The sequence below is a fragment of the Oenanthe melanoleuca genome, chromosome 3 (assembly GCF_029582105.1).
Source record: "Oenanthe melanoleuca isolate GR-GAL-2019-014 chromosome 3, OMel1.0, whole genome shotgun sequence".
Taxonomy (NCBI): Eukaryota; Metazoa; Chordata; class Aves; order Passeriformes; family Muscicapidae; genus Oenanthe; species Oenanthe melanoleuca.
Genome location: NC_079336.1, coordinates 94,517,986 through 94,535,706, shown reverse-complemented (window position 1 = coordinate 94,535,706; position 17,721 = coordinate 94,517,986). Strand labels below are relative to the sequence as shown.

The window sequence follows — 17,721 nt, the reverse complement described above, 5'->3', positions numbered from 1 at the left end:
AGTTTGTTACAGTTAAATCCAAGTTACAGTGAGCAGCTAAAGGTAATTTCTTTCTAGAGCATATTTTGTTTTATATGTAAGTGACTTGGGAAAAGCTCTAAACAAAGGCTTTTGGGGAAAATATACATTTAGCCACATCTGAATGAAATCTGTGCTAATTGGAAATGTTTCCTATCTGATGGTGCTTCTCCGACTCGACACTTACCTGCTGGATCAGAAAAGGGAGCACTGCTGAGCTGGAGGTTTCCCAGGAGCTTTTGTTCCCATCCAAACTTCTTCTGGCCACCTCTAATGGTGAGCAAATTGCTTGAGTCTGGAGGGGTACCTCGAGGTATCTTCTCTCCACTGACTAAAAAATAAGAAATCACAGAGTGGTTTATGGCTGAGGGAGACTGAGTCAGTATGTAATCCAAAACTGAAGCTAAAATAAGGGCTGCAGACTTCTGTGCTGAGAGTAAGAGCCTGCAGTCATAGGATATAACATTATTAAAATAAATGGGCAGATTTAATTTCCATTGTTGTTACAGAACTGAGACAGAAGGAAAATAAACAGGAATGAGTGGTAGGCACAACATTAAGTGAATGGAAGCACAAAGCAGAATACCTGTTATAAAATTTTTTTAGCCAGTAAAAGTATGAATGAATTTTTTTCAATTCTATCCTAATTGTAAGGTCTCTTTGAATACTGGAACTTGAGGTATGCTGTACTTCTGCACAGAAACCAAGAGGTATTACTGCATAAATGGAGAGACTCATGCCCCAGGCAATGCAAATTAACATAACACAAAGCAGATGAAACACTCTGACTGCAGAAGTGGTTTAGAGGTTTTTAGTCTGAACAGGGCTACAGAGGTCACAGCTTCAAGCATTGGAGAAGAAAGGACACACTTAAGTTCTGTTGTTCAGCCCAAGGCAGAAGCTTAATTTGTTCAGAGCAGCAATTCTCCAGCCCTCATGTAAGTTGTTGGTCTGAGGTACAGAGTGACAGATCATTGAATACATTTACAAATTAAGCAATTCACTATGCATGAGATTATGAAAGATGAATCAGACACAAACGTTTAATAAAAATCTACATGTGGCATCAGAGGTATAGACTGGGCATAATCTAGAGGCCAGTCAAACACAAAGCCAGGAGCAGAATCCAAATTTTTCCCCAGAGCAGTAGAGTGTGAAGATCCTAGTTTCTGATTCAGACTTAAATGCATGTCAGTCTAAATAAAATAACCTTGTTCTAATTTAACTGGAGTATTGTGCCCAATGTTATTGCAAAGTTAGTGTCAATCACAGGATGCCTGTCTTTTCCCAGCCAGTGTCCAGCTGTCATTCATTTTGATAACTGTCACACAGCAAACCAGGTCATGTGGAAATCTATAATCACAGACTGCCTTCTGCATCAGCCTGGCTGGATAGGGGATGGTTTTGCCTTAGCTGGAAGCTGATCTCCCACACCCTATGTCTCACTACCCACTTATGCCAAACTGGGAACCCATTCCCTGCTCAGCTCCACCAGTAAGGGGTGCACCTGAATGGGGTCCTCTGCCTAAGCACAGTGATTTCTGACACAGACCTCTACCTTTCAAGAGTCTTTTGAAGATAATGACACCCAGCCCCACAGTTTCCAAATTTCAATTGCATGGCAAATAAAAGACAAGTCACTTGCAGATAAATGGAAAACTTACTTGTTAAATAACAGTCCAGACTAAGGGAGACATTGTCAAAAGCAATAATGGCATCAGAGCCTTCTTCCCATGAAGCAGTGATCTGAAACCAAAACCTGCACAGATTGAAAAAAATGGGATTAAATTCTGCTAAAGAACATGAAATTCAGAGCTCTTCACAATTAAAGCAGTTTTTGAACTGGTTTAATTAAGTTTTTGGCAGAGAAAAACTTTTCACATATAAAAATACTAAATTGATAAAGTATTCTCACTCCTAACAAGGAAAGATGATCTGAGCTATACAATAATATATGGAGAGAATAAGAGAATACAGCCCCTCTTCTCTCCAGACAAACAGCCTGAAGGAAGCAGAAGTGTGTGTATGTGTGTTGTCAGAAAACAAGGTTCCCTGGATTCTGGCACAAATAAAAAACCAACCAAACAAACAGACCCACAAGTGGTTTTATTCTCACAAGTGATTTACACCCTAAAGTGTTAAGAAAAATAAGTAGGCAGGGCTCCTGAAGTAATTTGGAGTTCCTAAAAGGAACTGGCAATCAAAGGCTGAAACCATTTTAGAAAGTATTTGGTGTTGCTGTGCTCTGTAGGAAGCAAAGGATATCAAACAGCCCTGGCAGTCACAAAAGAGAGGAACTGAGACTGGGTAGTCCACAGGAAGAGCAGAACTCATCATCTCCTTATAGAAGCTGAGGAGGTTTACCTTAAACCATTTCCTGATTTGAGGAAAGCTGGCTTTTGGCAGGAAATTTTGCCACTCTTACATTTCTAAAGGAAAGATCACTGTAAATTCACCCTCAGTGATATTACATGTCAACAGGAAGAGCAAAAATTACCCATAACCAAATACTTCAAATCTGACAGTATATTGGCCATGCATTAATTTTGTGTACTCATGGATTTAAGTTTTCTCTTAGCTTAGCAAGTTCATGTTCTCTCAATGCATATCTGCCACATAAAATCATAATACTCTGCTTAGGAAAGAGAACAATTTCTGAAAGCAGCCAACCATAGCTCAGCAGTCAGATACAATGCTCAGAGGTTGCATCAAGACTATAAAAACATGAAACGACCACATGATGTAGAACAAGCTGCAAGTGAACACAAAATATTATTTAAACCTAATTCTCTGTTGTATCTTGATGTTTTACACCAGCAGAAGTTAAACCTTTCGTGGGTCTCTTTAATGTAGATCTATTGCTGGTGCTTCCTGCTCTATCTTTTAGAGATAAATGTTCAGTCATAATGTGAATTCTTGCAGGTGTTTCAGTTTAGACAAGAAAATGATGACAGAACAAGGCATTTTAGAGTAGCAGCCCTATTTGTTTGAAAGGCTTTAGAAATTTTGTCTCTTCCTTTCAGCAAGGATCTAAACACCAGCAGAATTTTTTTCTTCTCACAGACTCTAGTCCTTTCTTCATAGCTCTGGGTTTAAAATATTTTTCCTCAGCTTTGTATATGTTATTAGCATTCTTACATTAGTCTTGGTGATTCCTATTGTTTTAAATGCTACCTCTCCTTTACCAGCAAGCCAATCTCAAAACCAGAATTCCAATGAAGTTGCCCTGGTCATGTGCATATTTACTGTGAGGCAGCATAATTCTGTGTTTTGAATGTGGTTTTTGACTGAGCCTCCTGACTCTCCTGTAATCAACTTCCACATTGTTCTTAAACATAGGGCAGCTTTCCAGAGGAAACTGTGAGGTTTGGCAAAAGCTAAAAGAGACCCCAGGGATATTTGTGACTTTGAGGACATATAGATTGGAGTGTCGTTGTCGTCTTCTGCAACTGGTGTTCTTGCTAAGCTGCAGCTGGGGACAGAGTCAGAAAAGCTGACACAACCAAAGAAAAACTCAAACCAGAAAAAACTCCTGTCAGCCTCCAAAAGGTGCAAAGGGTTTAGAACAGACAATCCATTCACAACAGAAAAGATTTATGCTGTTACTATACTCCTCCTTCTTTATTTCTGGTAAAGAAAAGCAATGATGTTCCAACACTGAAATTTTTCACTTCTAGGAGATATGCATTGCACATATGGAGAGACTTCTCTAAAACCAGCTTTTTATGTTCAGAAGACATGAGCAGCTGCCATGAAAGAGCAGGTGACTAACACAAATAACAGTGGATATGGTGAAGGAAGAGTATCCCTAGTATCAAAGGAAACTCCAAATTGCAAGACAATTTTTCTTGCTAAATGATTCATTTATCAGCTCAAAAGGTGGCAGCTCCATCCATAGAAGTCTGAGTATCACAAAAGCATATTTTTAGCCTTCCCAAATCCATAAAAAGTGCAGTCTGATGCTGCCAGCAGTCTTACAGTTCTTAATTGGGATACCTGAAACCCCTTGTGGGTATGTCTAGGAAGAGAACAGCAGGGAACATAAAATCCTTGGATATTAAATTGGCTTCTGACTGAATTGGCTGCCCTCCCCTTGCCTCCCTCCCTCATTTGCTCTACAGCTGACATCCCACAACACTTCAAATGAAATTACAAGCTCTAGCATAAACATAAGCTGTTCAGTTTGAGACATGCCATACAAGACTTAAACAAAAGCTGTTGGACAGGCACAGTGGGCTCTGATCTACTTTTTCCTGCAAGCCACAGTGCCAGCAGCAGAGATGATTGAAGTGTGTGTGTGAAACAGGTCCTAAAGCATCACAGATCTCATTCTGGTGTATTATGGAGAACCAGCAACTACCTCAGGCTGTAAAATACAGACTGTAGCTCAGTAGAAGCTTCTCCTTCCCTGTTTTGTGCTACTGAAATGCCCAGGAAGAGGTAGGGTGGAACCTGGTTCAGCTGCCCATCTTTCAGACAGCTCTGTGTGAAAATCAGTGCCCTGCACACAGTGACCATTGGTGCTGCATCGAGGGGACCAAGTCTGGTGCATTTGAGCCTCAGCCTGTTTCCTCAGGGTAAACACTAAATGCCACTTGGAGACAAGGACACTTTGATGTGAATTTATGTTTGTAAGGTGTTAAACTGAGGCTGCAAAATTAATTACAAAGGCAAATAAGCAATTCCTCTCTGTCAGCTTTTCCCTCCAGTACTGCAGACTTCAGCTCAGGGAGCACAAGAGACAGATACTTCTGCAAAGACTGCCCTGCACCTTCTTTCTGCCTCCAGGCAATGAAGCAGTTCTAAAAATATCTTCAGGCAATTTCCTTGGCAGAACCTAAGGTTCATGTCCCAAAGTGTTATGCTTTGATGCACATTTCATGTCGTGCCTCTTCAGTCAATAAAGGGTTGCTCTTATGAGAATTGTCAAATATTCAGCTCCTAAGACTTTGAAGGCATGCTACAAACCAGTATTTCTGTTGTTGAAGGGAGCGCCATGTAACATGCCTGTATCAGAATGCAATAGGTTGCTTTCTACTTTTATTTACAATTAATTCGAGTTAAGAGACAGCCTTGCTGATTTCACCTGCAGGAACACTGGGACCAGAACTCTCGAGAAATTTCCACAAGTTCACCAGGGATGAAAAGAAATGGCAGAAATGTCTCCAAAATACAAAAATTCTGTGAATGCTAAACACTGTTAGGACCATCAGTGCTGCTTTTGTTGCCTATTAATCTTATTTTTTGCTAACACGAAAGCAGTTTCAGTACAAACCTTCTCTTGAGACCAGCATTTCTGCAACAAATAGTTCATCATTTTATCTTCTCTAGTTTAATGTCACTATTAATTTAGAAATACGATGTCTTTCAAATTCCAGTGAAACAAGATCATCAGTTAACCAGCATTTCAATCATTAGCTTTGGTGGCTTTAGCTTAATGGGCTAATTAAGGGAAATTTAATCAAAACTCAAGATGGAAATGTCACACATCAGTGAGATGGAGAAAACCCCACAGACAACCTCATTCCCTTGCTCACTCTCTTTTTTTCCCCTTTCCGTTTGATCTCTGAAATCAATGCAATAACTCCCTCTGACTTTGGTGGGAGCTGATACTGAAGCAGCAGCAGCAGCAGCAGCAGCACGTGTTACTGCAGTGACTCAGAGCAATGCTGGAGGTGACAACATTTCACTGGTGTTTGTGCACAGATCAAAGAGGGCTAATGCTGACTCCACACCCAGTCTCTCCACTGGCCCCAGCACAGCACAGACACTGGTCCACAGCCATGCACAGACACTCTCTGCAAACACAGTGGAAGAATATTCCTAAAGGCAATTATACAGGAGCAGCCAAATTACTGTTGCCAAGTTTGTCATGACTTTGTTGCTTAATAAATCCCAGCAACTTCTTCACAAGGAAGTCAGATCCCTATCAGATAGTCTGTATTTGTTAGCTAGATTTCTTCATAGGAATGAAAGTATGGCAGCTATGAAACACTTTAATGAGGTGGATATTAGAAAAATTGTGACTTGAGGACTGGTGGAAACTGCTTCTTAATTGTCTCCATTGTCCCTACTCAACCTGGAGCACAGCTGGAAAGAAGATTCTTAGATATATGACAACTGGGAAGTACAAGTTACACCCTGTAGAGCAGAGTGTTAGCTGAGCTGTGAAAGCAAACACATACAAAGGCCTTTTTTAAAAATTCTGTTTGAGGTAAATAGGAAATACTGTACTGGGGGGACATCCTCCCCCCTTGTTTCAATCTTCTCTCTGGGGAACATCAGCTCCTCTGTCTGAAGGATACAAATTTTACATAAATTCAAAAAGCACTCAAGGGTGACCACTGCTCAAATATTTCAGTCACAGATAAGAAATGACACAAAATGAGCTTCTTTTGGTTTGTATCTTTGGCGCCATCTGTGAAATGTCAATCCAGATGAACAGTTCTTTGAAAGTGTATTTTAACTCAGTTAAATCTGACCAAAACAGAACAACATCAGAGCTTCTGGCCTGTAACCTTTCCCATTCCTCAGGATTTGAATATTGGGTTTTGTTTCAGTGTGGTCAGTATCTGAGCTTTGTCACATCACCGTGGGTTTCCTGTTCAGCTCGTTCTTTTTGATTACTTATTTTTTTATTGATTCTAATGGATGACTGGCTCTTCCCAAAATATTTGCAGCTTACTAGAGAGGGAAATGCAGAACTAAAAGTGTGAAGATATATTTATAGCTATGTTGATATAGCCTCCATGAGGACAAACTCTTTTACTCATATCATCTATCCCTTCATTGCACAGAAATATTAGGTTTTGCATGTATTCCATCTTCTTCTGAAGAAAGGGAAATAAAAAACCCATTCTCATTGCATTGAAGACCTCTGCAAGCTGATTTTGTGCAAATTCTGCAGCTCCTTCCCTTCAGTAACTACTCTGAATTTCACCTAAATATTGTTCCCTGGCTCATACAGACAGTTCAGATTTTCATTATCCAGACCCAGGCAGCTGTCTTCATGCCATTATTTTAGAAACCTCATAATCATTATTTTTTTTTCTTTTTATCTTAAAAGACAGGGATTATTAACCAAGATTGAACGTTAATCTCCTCTGTACTCAATCCCCCATGCAGTGACATGAACACAGCATGCCTGTACATCCAGATCTCATTTCATAACTGGTAATGTTTTGCCTCTGATGGAAGTGATTTCTCTCTCTACCTAGCTAAAATAATTATGGCTGAACCTGCTTGAGACTGAGGTATTCACAGAATGGAGAAATTTCAGGTCACTAACCCTTATTACATTCAGGTTCCCATTATCTTCTCTGTTACAAATGATGCATTGTTAGCTCACTTCACAAAGGAATACTTACTATTTGGGATAAAAGGCACATTTAGATGAAATAAGATTATTTGGAGAAATATAAGCATGTTAACCAAACTCACTTCCAGTGTCAGAATTGCCATGCAGGAAGTTATTTAATAGCTAGTAATAAAGATTAAGATTCAAAGGTGTTATTAAAGACAACCATGCGTGTACAAAATCTGTCACAGGTACTTTGCACACACTGTCACAAAAACCCCCTTTTCAGATGCACAGAACAACATTTTCAGAACAACTCTTTCAGAAGAAGACAGTCTCAGACAGACATAATTAATGCTAGAGAGCAGAAGAGCAGTGATCTGGTTGTTAAAGTCTCATTGCTTTTAACAAAGTAATGTGTGGCCATCTCAGGGCAACACATTGCCCTAGGCTTGTTGAGTGGATGTAAGACAGACTGAAGAGATCTGGGTGTAGATGTTACTAGTTAATATATTCGTGGTAATGTGAAGGCAGACATATGAGTAGCTTGTATGGAGGATCCCTGTGTCTTCTTCGAGAATGTGAAAAAAATTCAGGAATAACATGAGATAAACAGGCACCTGGGTCAAAAATATTGCCAAGAACCCTCCTTTTCCTTTTTTTTTCCAACCTGACACTCAGACACATATATATATAAATTCTGAAAGGAATGAGAGAGAAAGACAGAGCAATGCAAGAAAAATTACTGGACAAGAAGAGTGCTTAGCCACAGCTGGTGGAGATACCGGGGTGTGAGACAAGAAAATTTCTTCTTACTGCTGCAATGAGTAAGAGGGTCCCCAGGTGCTGTGGCTGCCATTGAGACCAGAGCTGCTGAAGGAGCCAGGCAGAACAGACAATCTCACTCCCATGGACTGAAAGGGAATCCCACATGGGTATGGAAAACAAAACCTACTGTAGCAGTTTTGGTTTGCTAATTTGAGTTTCCCAGCCAATGCACCAATTATGTAGTGGGTTTAGTGATGGCCAGACACCAATGCACCCACTAGAAATTAGGATTAGGAGGAAGAGGGAAAAACAGGCTCAAAACTTTAAAGGATATAAAGAAAAACTTTATTAACAGAATTAGAAGAAAAATAAGAAAATAAGAATAAGCCTTCAGAACATTTTTCCTCCCCCCACACCCTCTTTTCCTTCCCACTACAACATCAAGAGAGAAAACCTGGAACTTTTGGTCAGTTTACCACCTCTAAAATAATATAGTCTACTTCAGGAGAAGAGTCTCTCTTGTCATGCTATGGAGAATTCTTTACAAGAAACTGTTCTCTTGTGGCTTTTAAATCCCATGAATAGCAGCTGCCTGGAAATCTGCAATCATGAAGTCCCATCTTCTGCAGCCTTCCCACAGCTGTGTTTATGGGCCATGTCAACTTATTGGGGTACTTTTTTAAGGGTGAGCTGTTCTAGCATAAAAAATAAAAGTTCTTTTCATCCATTTCTGGGAACAGAGGTTTTCTTCTTTTATTCCTGGGGCGAAGTTTCTCATCTCTCTCTGTTCAAATTTCTCATTGGATCCTAGGAACATTTACTTGCTTCAGTACTGGTGCCTCAGCTTACAGTTGGCTTAGAACATCTTCCCAATGCACTTTCATGAGTTCCAGGGAAAACCCAAAGTCTGAAGTATCAAATATATCTTCACCATAGCCTTACAAGAAAGAATTTCAGCCTAAAGCATCCTCTGCCATCTAGAATTTGACTCCTTCTGCACTGACCTTAGAGTCACATGTTGCTGTATCTATGTGTTACCCTTTCTTTTTTTCTGATTTGGGAGATGATTGGTTGTTGGGTTGTGGTTGTTTTCTTTAAAGAGCCAAGCAGCTATTAGTTGCTATAAAGTTGTTTATTGCAAAGGCACAGCAGTCTCAAAAGGCAAAGAGCATTAAAGTCCATGCTAAAGTTTTTGGTAAAGAGTGCTAAAGAGCAGTAAAGTCCCAATTAGAAGTAGAAGCTGCTTCTGTTGAGGTCCTGGCAGGGCTGATGTTGCTCTGGCAGCTCCTGTCTTCTTCAGGTGATGATGATGGTGGTGAGAAGAAAAGCAAGAGAGCAGGAACAAAAGCAAAAATGCAAATCTCTCCCCAATGCATAGAATTTTATACACACATACCCAACAAGCTAAAGACATGAACTCGAACCATTACCTCTTAATCTATTAGAATTCTAGTTTCCTAGCATGCCAGGTTACGTATAAACTACGCACATGGTCTATCTTGTTCTACCTAAAAAATGTAAGCAATATTCTTACTATAGTTTTATTATGTCTAAAACTATGTTCCTGGAACCTCTACAGAAGCTTGTTTTCAACACTAGTATCTAGGACCATGTTTTTCAACCTTCACTAGAACCATTCATCTACACTGGTATCTAAGACCTCCATTCTCTAGAGTGCTTAAACCTTATCCTTACTTGCTTGCTTGCTTATTCTAAAACTTAAACCTCTACTTTATGTGTGACTGGCTTAATATACTTCAATCCATCCCAAGGTTTCAATTCAATCCCTGCACTTTGATTTCTCTCTGAAGAATGCAGAGAGATTCTTGATTTAGACTCCAACAATTGGTGATTGTAGGTTTGTTTGTTCTCAGGCTCTATCAATTGAAAAGAGTCTTTTGACTCTGTCAATTGATTGAATCTGTCAATTGAAATAGAGTCTTGCAGCGTTGGAAAGTTGATCTCACCAGGCTCTGCTCTGGAGAAATGGCTCGCTGTGCCTCTCACTGCTGGGTCTCTGCTGAGCCGTGTGGGCTGCCAGCTCTAGTCAGCGCTTCTCTTCATCTGCAGCGCCCAAAACAAGAAAAGCTGCTGCCATTGTCATCCTTCTGTCCGCAGCATGGCTGGCTAAAAGTGGCCAAACAAACAAAGTTCATTAAAGCCATGCTGAGGCAGCCACCGCCATCCGTTGTCTCCGGCAGTGCCAGTTTTGGGCTGTGCAGTCTTTGCCATGTGGAGATGGTGGAGGCTGCTCCTGGCTCTGGTCCTTGCTGCATGGCTGCTCCTGGTGCCAATCCAGCCAACGAGGCCTGGTGGTACTGCTGGAAAAAAGGGACTGAGGGCTCTGCTGGGAAAGGGGGCCCAGCCACCCTGCTGGGCGGGCTCAGGGGCTCCAACCGGGCGTCAGTCTTCCAAACTAGGCAGCTGCTTGGTTCTGCCCGGTCCCCACAGATCCACAGACAAAAACCAAACCTACACTAAACCACGACCCCTAATGAGAGCCAGTGTAGTTTGTAAAAACCCAGCAAGTCAGCAAAATCAGAATAGGTAATGGATCCAGATAAAACAAAATAGAAAGTGCAGTTGTTGGGACATGAATTCTGACTAGACCTTTCTCCTTCTTCCTCAGGAAGCTCTCATCCTTCCCCAGCCTTCCAGGTAAGTCACCTTACTGATCCCTTCCAACATAATAAAATTCTCAGTCTGTGTTCAGGAGAAGGTCATCAGCAAGAAAATAATTTTGAAGCACTCTGAGCACTATGGGACCAAAAGAAAATGAGTTTTTCACTTTCTGAACATGCTTCCCCTGCTAGAAGGACGTGGCCTGGCCTTGCTATCAGTGACAAGGCAAATGGTGCTGCTATTCATGACTGAAAATTTAATTTCTAGGGACCTCAAGTAAACTCCTCTTATTCCTTCCTCCATCCGGCCACTACTAATAAAGACTGGCTAAAAATGTAGATGTTGTAATGCCAAAAAAAAAAAATTGAACTTGAGAAGTAAGGAAACCAAAAAAACCTTTCTAACCAGTAAATACCTGTAAATTCCATTTATATTTCTTCACAGTCTTCTTCTGTCATGAGACTGCACTGAGGTACAACAGGTTACTACTAATATTAGCCATTTTTACAAGATTCTCCTTACAGATGTTAAAGTGAAATATTTTTAAAGAAAAGGACTGGCTCACATGAAGTCTACTTCCAGGCAACTTCAGTCAGGTGCTAGAGGGTCCCAGAGAACTTTTAGTCAACGTGCTGCTCCACATGGCTGGCCTCAGCTTGAAGGATGCAAAAATCAAGAGATTTAGAATTTCTTACAGCTTTAATTTTCCAGTCAGGCTTCAGCCTATTAGAGTTAATCATTTTCCACCTCTCACACTGCACAGCAAACAGTTGCTAAGCCTTGGTGATAATGAGCATCAGCCTACAGCAAGCTCCAGAGAATCACTTAGTTACATGTGATTGTGTTTTATCTGTGTGCTGTACCTTGACCACACTGTTTAACTAACAGAATGTCTAATTATTAGCTACACAAATCACTCATCTTCAATTATATCAGGCTTCTGTTTGCTCTTGCTGTCACATTCCCACAACATTATCATTACTGAAATTTAAATTCACATGTACAAAAAAACAAGCCCAAACTGCCAGCTACAACAAGGTTTTCAAGACTGTTTCCTCCTTGCATCTGTGAAGTTAAAAAAGAACAGTCCTTGATAGGCTCATCACTTTTCACTGGAAAACAAATAGCAATTTTCCATCAAGTAAAACAATCTTAAAGCAAGGTGGTTCTCTACTCTATTCTACTCTCAATCCAAATGCTGCAGTATTGCACTGATGTGGAAATTCCAGTAAGTAAAAATAACCATTTCTCTAGCTTTCACTAATCTGTGCAGATTATTTGATTTGTAGATAATGCATCCTTTAGAGAGGGGTAAGCAGCTCTACAGGGGATAACAAATCACACCAAGGACTGTTTGTTGATGTTGAGTATATCTGCCTTTTGCCTCTGGTAGGCACAACCTGTTCATCCAACAATTTAAGGAGCTCTTGTCCACAACTGGCTTCTCTAATTGTAGCTGCTTTGATGACACAAATTGATTGAGCAGGGCCTTGGCCCTTCCTCCCCCATGCCCAAAGGATACCAAGCATTTGGAATTGGGTTACAACTCTGTTGATCCACACAACACATGAGCTCTCAGGATTGTTCTGCTAACATCTTCTAGAACAAAAGTGGGTAGATAACTTCAGGAAGATGTAAAGTGCCAGAACTTCAGCTTCTTTCAAGTCCATGCAGAAGAGGTAAGAACTCACACAGGCTGAAATTATGAATGCCTGTGTCCAAGGTTGCCCAGGCAAACACAGAGCTAAACATCTACCATCCCTCAGTCACAATTTACCTTCTTTGTCTTACTCCTCCCTCTTTTCTGTTATTGCCAATTCACCTGAAATGTTCTAGTTGTGATTTTCTGCCAAAGTATAATTTCTCCCAACAGCCTGAGGGATATCAAACATTTAAGAAACGTTTCTAAAGATAGAGCTGATCTAATTTCTTGGAAGTCTTCCTAATGATTCTTTGAAGTGCTGTAAGCCAAACATGGAAATTATGGCTAAGCAGCTTTTAAACAAGCATGCTTTTGAGCAGTTTTAGAGCATATCATCCTGTTATTAATAACACTTTCCATTCATTTTCCCAGTCGCAATGGAATGTACTTTAATTTTGTGTGAAACTGGTACACTGGTGTGCTTTACTCAAGAGCTTTACTTCTGTGAGGTGATTTAACTTTCAGCTCCTCCTATAGGAATATTGGCACAATATCGTGGTTCTAACACAGACCCTCACAGCTTCTGACACAAGAACCAATTAGGAAAAGATAGACATGGCAATCTCTCAGCAGCACCAGCACTGTGTTCACATCAATTAACTACTTACAGCTCAATAAAACTGTCATTTATCTCCATTTATACACTGGAGACTCACCAGTACCATTGTGGTATATAATTCCATAGAATTCCTTCCTAATCTGTGCAGCAGTCCAGATTTCTTAAGAAATGAGTTTTGAGATGGTAAGAAAGATGCTTACAGTATTTCCAAGTCTCATGGGAGACTTCTTTCTTCCCAGGAAGGATTGGTTTCAATTAATCAATCTTAGAAGAAAAAATCATTAACATAGTGCAGTTTCTATGAATAAATAACGACAAAAACTTTTCAAAAGAAGCCAAAACTTCAAAGTTTTCCTTGCTTATGTCTTAACCTCCAACAAACTCCCTTCCTTCAGGGAACCTATTTGTCTTTCTCTGTAAGCAAAGGGGAAGAAAGCATGTCAGCACCTGATACATAATAGTCAGCACCGTGTTATCAGCTCCATCAGAATCCATGATTTCTTATGAACCACTGGTAACCCGACTCCTAAGATCAAAGTGTTCTCTGCCTGACTGTGCAACCAGAGAGAATTTAAAGGAAAGCAATAGTACAAGGGTACAGAATAATTCAGGTACAAAACATTCCCCTGGCAACATTAGGAAATAAATCACATAAATAATAATGGCAAAATATACCATTCTTCAAAGGAAACACAGCTGAGGGGAATGAAGCAGCCAGGTATTTTTACAAATGGTGCTTCACCAGTGACTGCACAATAAGCTTAATGCTGGCATTTTTAAAATCTTTGACGCACACATATTAATTATACATTCAGGACCAAAGCACTGCCAGTGTCCTTGTTGTATTTGCAGCCTATGTGCATCCCCAAGTGCAAGGAAGATAAAAGACATATTCATATAATGTTTGTTCAAAGTCCTTAGAAGGCAAACTACCCCTTAATGAAATCCATTATTTTTAGGGCACAGGTTTCCAAAACGACAAGGGACCCCAGTGCTCATGACACAGATAGTAGATGCATCTTGCAGCCTAAGGGCCAGGGCAGCAGGAGGTGAAGTATGCCTGTGCCTTCTCTAGAAACATCACACATTAAAAGTAAACAATGAGCAAGAGTATTCCTTTAAAGATAACTGTAAAGAAACAGCAAAAACAACACTCTAAATAAGCATATACTACCAGATAAACCTTCTATGCTTAAAGCCAGAATAGAGGCATGACTGCCACAGCCCTCTAGCAAGGTGAGCTTCTGCTACAGCTAACACAAAGGTGTTCAGATGGATCCTTGTCTGATTTTGCAGCAGGCTCTTTTCCCACCTCTTCATCCTCAGATCTAGACACATTGAACACCAGAGGCTTTGATACCCAGAAAAAAAAATCAGCTATGGAGCTCACCTCCAACTCTAGCAAACCATGAGAGAGCACCAAACATAGAACAGTATGCAAAGAGAGTGGTTCCCAGTCAATGAAATGGAGACACAGAAGTTTAAGCACCTTGCTGTAGACTACCCATGGAATCAGTTTTTGAACCAAAACTTTCACTTGAGAGTTGCAAAACTGTGTGCTTTTCCCAAAATACTCAAGATATTCTCATTGTCTGCTTCTAACAGAGCACAAAGAGCTTCTACCCAAGGGAGCAGCTTCCAGGGGCAATGCTGGCCATTTTCATCACCAGACACCTAGTGCTGACAGGACTGATCATCATGCAGGACAATGAGGAGAAGACTCATACCTATCCAGTATCTCTGGGAGAGGTAAGATCATCCACTGCCATATTCCCAAACCTTCTCTGTTCTCTGAATGCCAGAATGTCCAGCTCTGCTCCTTTCCTGTCTTGTTCTCCACCAGTACCAGGGATACATTTCCCAGCAACACACCATGGATGAGCCACGACATTCGTAGCTAGAAGAAATGGAACATATGAGATTAAACATCACAAACATTATTCAAAAGTCAACAAAGTTATCAGTTCTTCTTTCTTTGTTTTCTGATCACCAAAAAGTTGATTATCCTATCCTCATACTCATGTCATCCCTTTAGGAAACTCCACAGATATGGAAGCCTGTAATACTTAGAATATGCTACTAAACATTGAAACTACAATTTAAAAAATTTTATTTGTAAAGTTGAGTCTAAACAGTCTGTTTTAGCTTTCACATATGTGGCTGATTTGACAGGGATAAGATTATACCTCTATTTTGAGCAGTACAAAGACTACACTCCCCTAAGATGCCACCTAAGAGATTCAAGTTAAGACTAACAACTTATTCAGTAATAAACTTTTATATTCCAGCAGCAGTAGCAGCAAAAAACACAGAGAAAAACTGCAATAAACAGGCACCACCAGTAATCCCATCCTCATCCCCCAAATACTCTTTTCAAAAATCAGTTTTTACTTCCCATCCAAATATCTACAGATTTTTCAGTTAAAGTTCAGTAATAATTTGGTGGGTTTTTTATTAATTAAAAAACTTCAGGGAACCATTTTCTTAACATTTTTGTAATGATAATGTAATTGAATCAATTCCTATGCATTTATCTTTGTATGTAAAATTATTTCATGTAGTTTTCTCATTTTATGACTTTCTCTCTCTCATTGTATAAAAAGAGAAACAATTCCTTCCACATCAGTTTGGTTTCACAATCCATAGTATATGAATATAGTCTTATTTTCTTGCAAAAAAGAAGAGGAACTAGCCCTTTGTTGATAAAGAGCATAAATAAAATACCCATATATATTATATTCAGGAGCTGGGTTTCTTCTCAATAACCAGTAGAGGTGAGAATGCTGAAGGAATGAGTTTGTTAAAGCTACATTAATGATGGATATTTTGGATACAAGAAAGTGTTCAGCATAATATCTTGTATCCATATATATTAAATAAAGCACTCTATTTTTTTAGCACTTCAAAGCCACCACCAGAGTCAGGAGGCTCAGAATTAAGTTTGTATTTTACAAAGGAACACCTGATAATATTACTTCCTTGCTTTGATAGCACAGAACATCCATAACCATTTCTCAACATAAAACAAAACTGCTAAAGTTTACTTGCTGTTCCTATGTCATGGTGGAGTTTGTTCTGGCAGCCAAATCAGATGTAGGCATCAAAATGACAGAAGTGTTGCTATTAATCCTAGTTTATGATCACAATTTTGGAGTGAGTGGAACAAAATTCTGGATATCCATTGTATTAATTATCAGTACTGACTTTGGGTAAACACAATGGTTCATCTGCCTGTCTCCAAAGCTACAAAGAAAGAAGTGACTTTATACTGCAAAACTGTGACAGAGACTCAATAATCTAGATAGGGCTCTTCTCTCTCTCCAATCCAAAAATCACTGGACTTGCCTGGAATCCATTGTACTGTGTTACCCAAGGACTGATAAATGTACAAACAGATACGCCAGTTAGTGTCTGTGAAACCATTTTGTTACATTATTTTGGCCAGACATCCAAAATCGATGTGTAAGATTTTGAGTGGTTCAGCAAACCATCACAGGTGCCCACAGTGCTTATGGGGACAAGCTGGGGAAGTCTGGACACTGGTCAAGTCTAACTTCCAGCTCACTCCCACCCCAGTTCTGGGAAAGGATTCATGGAGTCCCATGGCTGTTTCCACAATATCAGACAGTGGAAAACACAGCATCAAATGTGAGGATTTTCACCTCCCAGACATCAGAGAGAAAAAGCAGAGTCAAGCAGGATGTCCAGGAACTATTTCAGATTCACAAGATGATGGCCATGGAGGCAGCTGAGGAGGTCTGAGTTCATACCCAACAACCAGAACCAGCACTGGTGAGAGAGGCTGCTGACAAATGTTTGTGGTATAGGAGGCTAATGCCATCAAACTTGGTGCCTGAATGGCAACTTCTAACAGGTGACAATCAAGATGAAGGAACTTGTTGGGTATTCTATATTTTCAAATGCCTACAAAGTGGGGCATTTTTTAAAATGTGAATTTAAAGTAAAAATCTATACCTTTCAGACCCAACAAAGGAATTTCCCTTGAGAAAAATGATCAGGTCTTAAATATTTGTTTTAAGAAGTTTGGAATGACAGTGGATATTTAAAACCCTCCACCTATATCAGGGAAAAGCAACACCTTTTACTGAGAGTCCAGTTTTAGGACCCAAGTGCCCACTCCCTGTGCAACACACTATGTGACATTTTTAATACAGGTGAGTTGGAGCAACTTCACCATGCCATTTTGGTAGCTTAAAATTTGAGAGGTAAAGCTCCCACTAGGCAGAAGCTTTCAGACCTCTGTCTCTTCTGGAGACCTGCCAGAAGGTAAGAGGCAACATCTACGTGGTCAGAAGAGAGGGAAGAGCAAGCCTTTGATAGCTGTTAATGTAACACTAGAGCAAAAGCTGAAGCAATTGATGAATTGGAATGAATGCCTTTGCACACATGTCAGCTGTTTGAAGGAAAGAAGTAGCTGGCAATAGATGTGGGAGATCAGCTCATTGGCAAAGTGCAATATGCAAGCTCTAATGAACTGGCTCTGAGTGAATCGACTGGCACTGTGTCCAAATGGGCATTTTTGGCTGTGATTTCCATGGTTTCTAAGCTTCACAGCAGGGCAGTCCAGGTCTTTTCACACCTGCTGAAATGAAGCAGAGCAGATGATGAGCTGGATACCATAGTAAAGTCTTCTGAATGGGGCTGGCATTCATTCTGTACAATACAGCATCAATGATGGCAGATGGCACTACATACACAGTGCACCCTGCAAGCAGAGCAGTGGCACATTTGGAA

The 17,721-nt window shown here is 40.2% G+C and overlaps 1 protein-coding gene across 1 annotated transcript in view; it reads right to left on the bottom strand.

Moving 5' to 3' along the window:
- Positions 1-17,721, bottom strand: part of ALK (ALK receptor tyrosine kinase) — a 301,959-nt gene that overhangs the window by 45,919 nt on the left and 238,319 nt on the right. The window contains exons 9-11 of the mRNA XM_056486982.1: positions 14,694-14,863; positions 1,683-1,777; positions 206-349 (exon numbers count right to left, since the gene is read on the bottom strand). Coding sequence (XP_056342957.1) covers positions 206-349; positions 1,683-1,777; positions 14,694-14,863 — 409 coding nt within the window. The remainder of the gene's footprint in view (positions 1-205; positions 350-1,682; positions 1,778-14,693; positions 14,864-17,721) is intronic.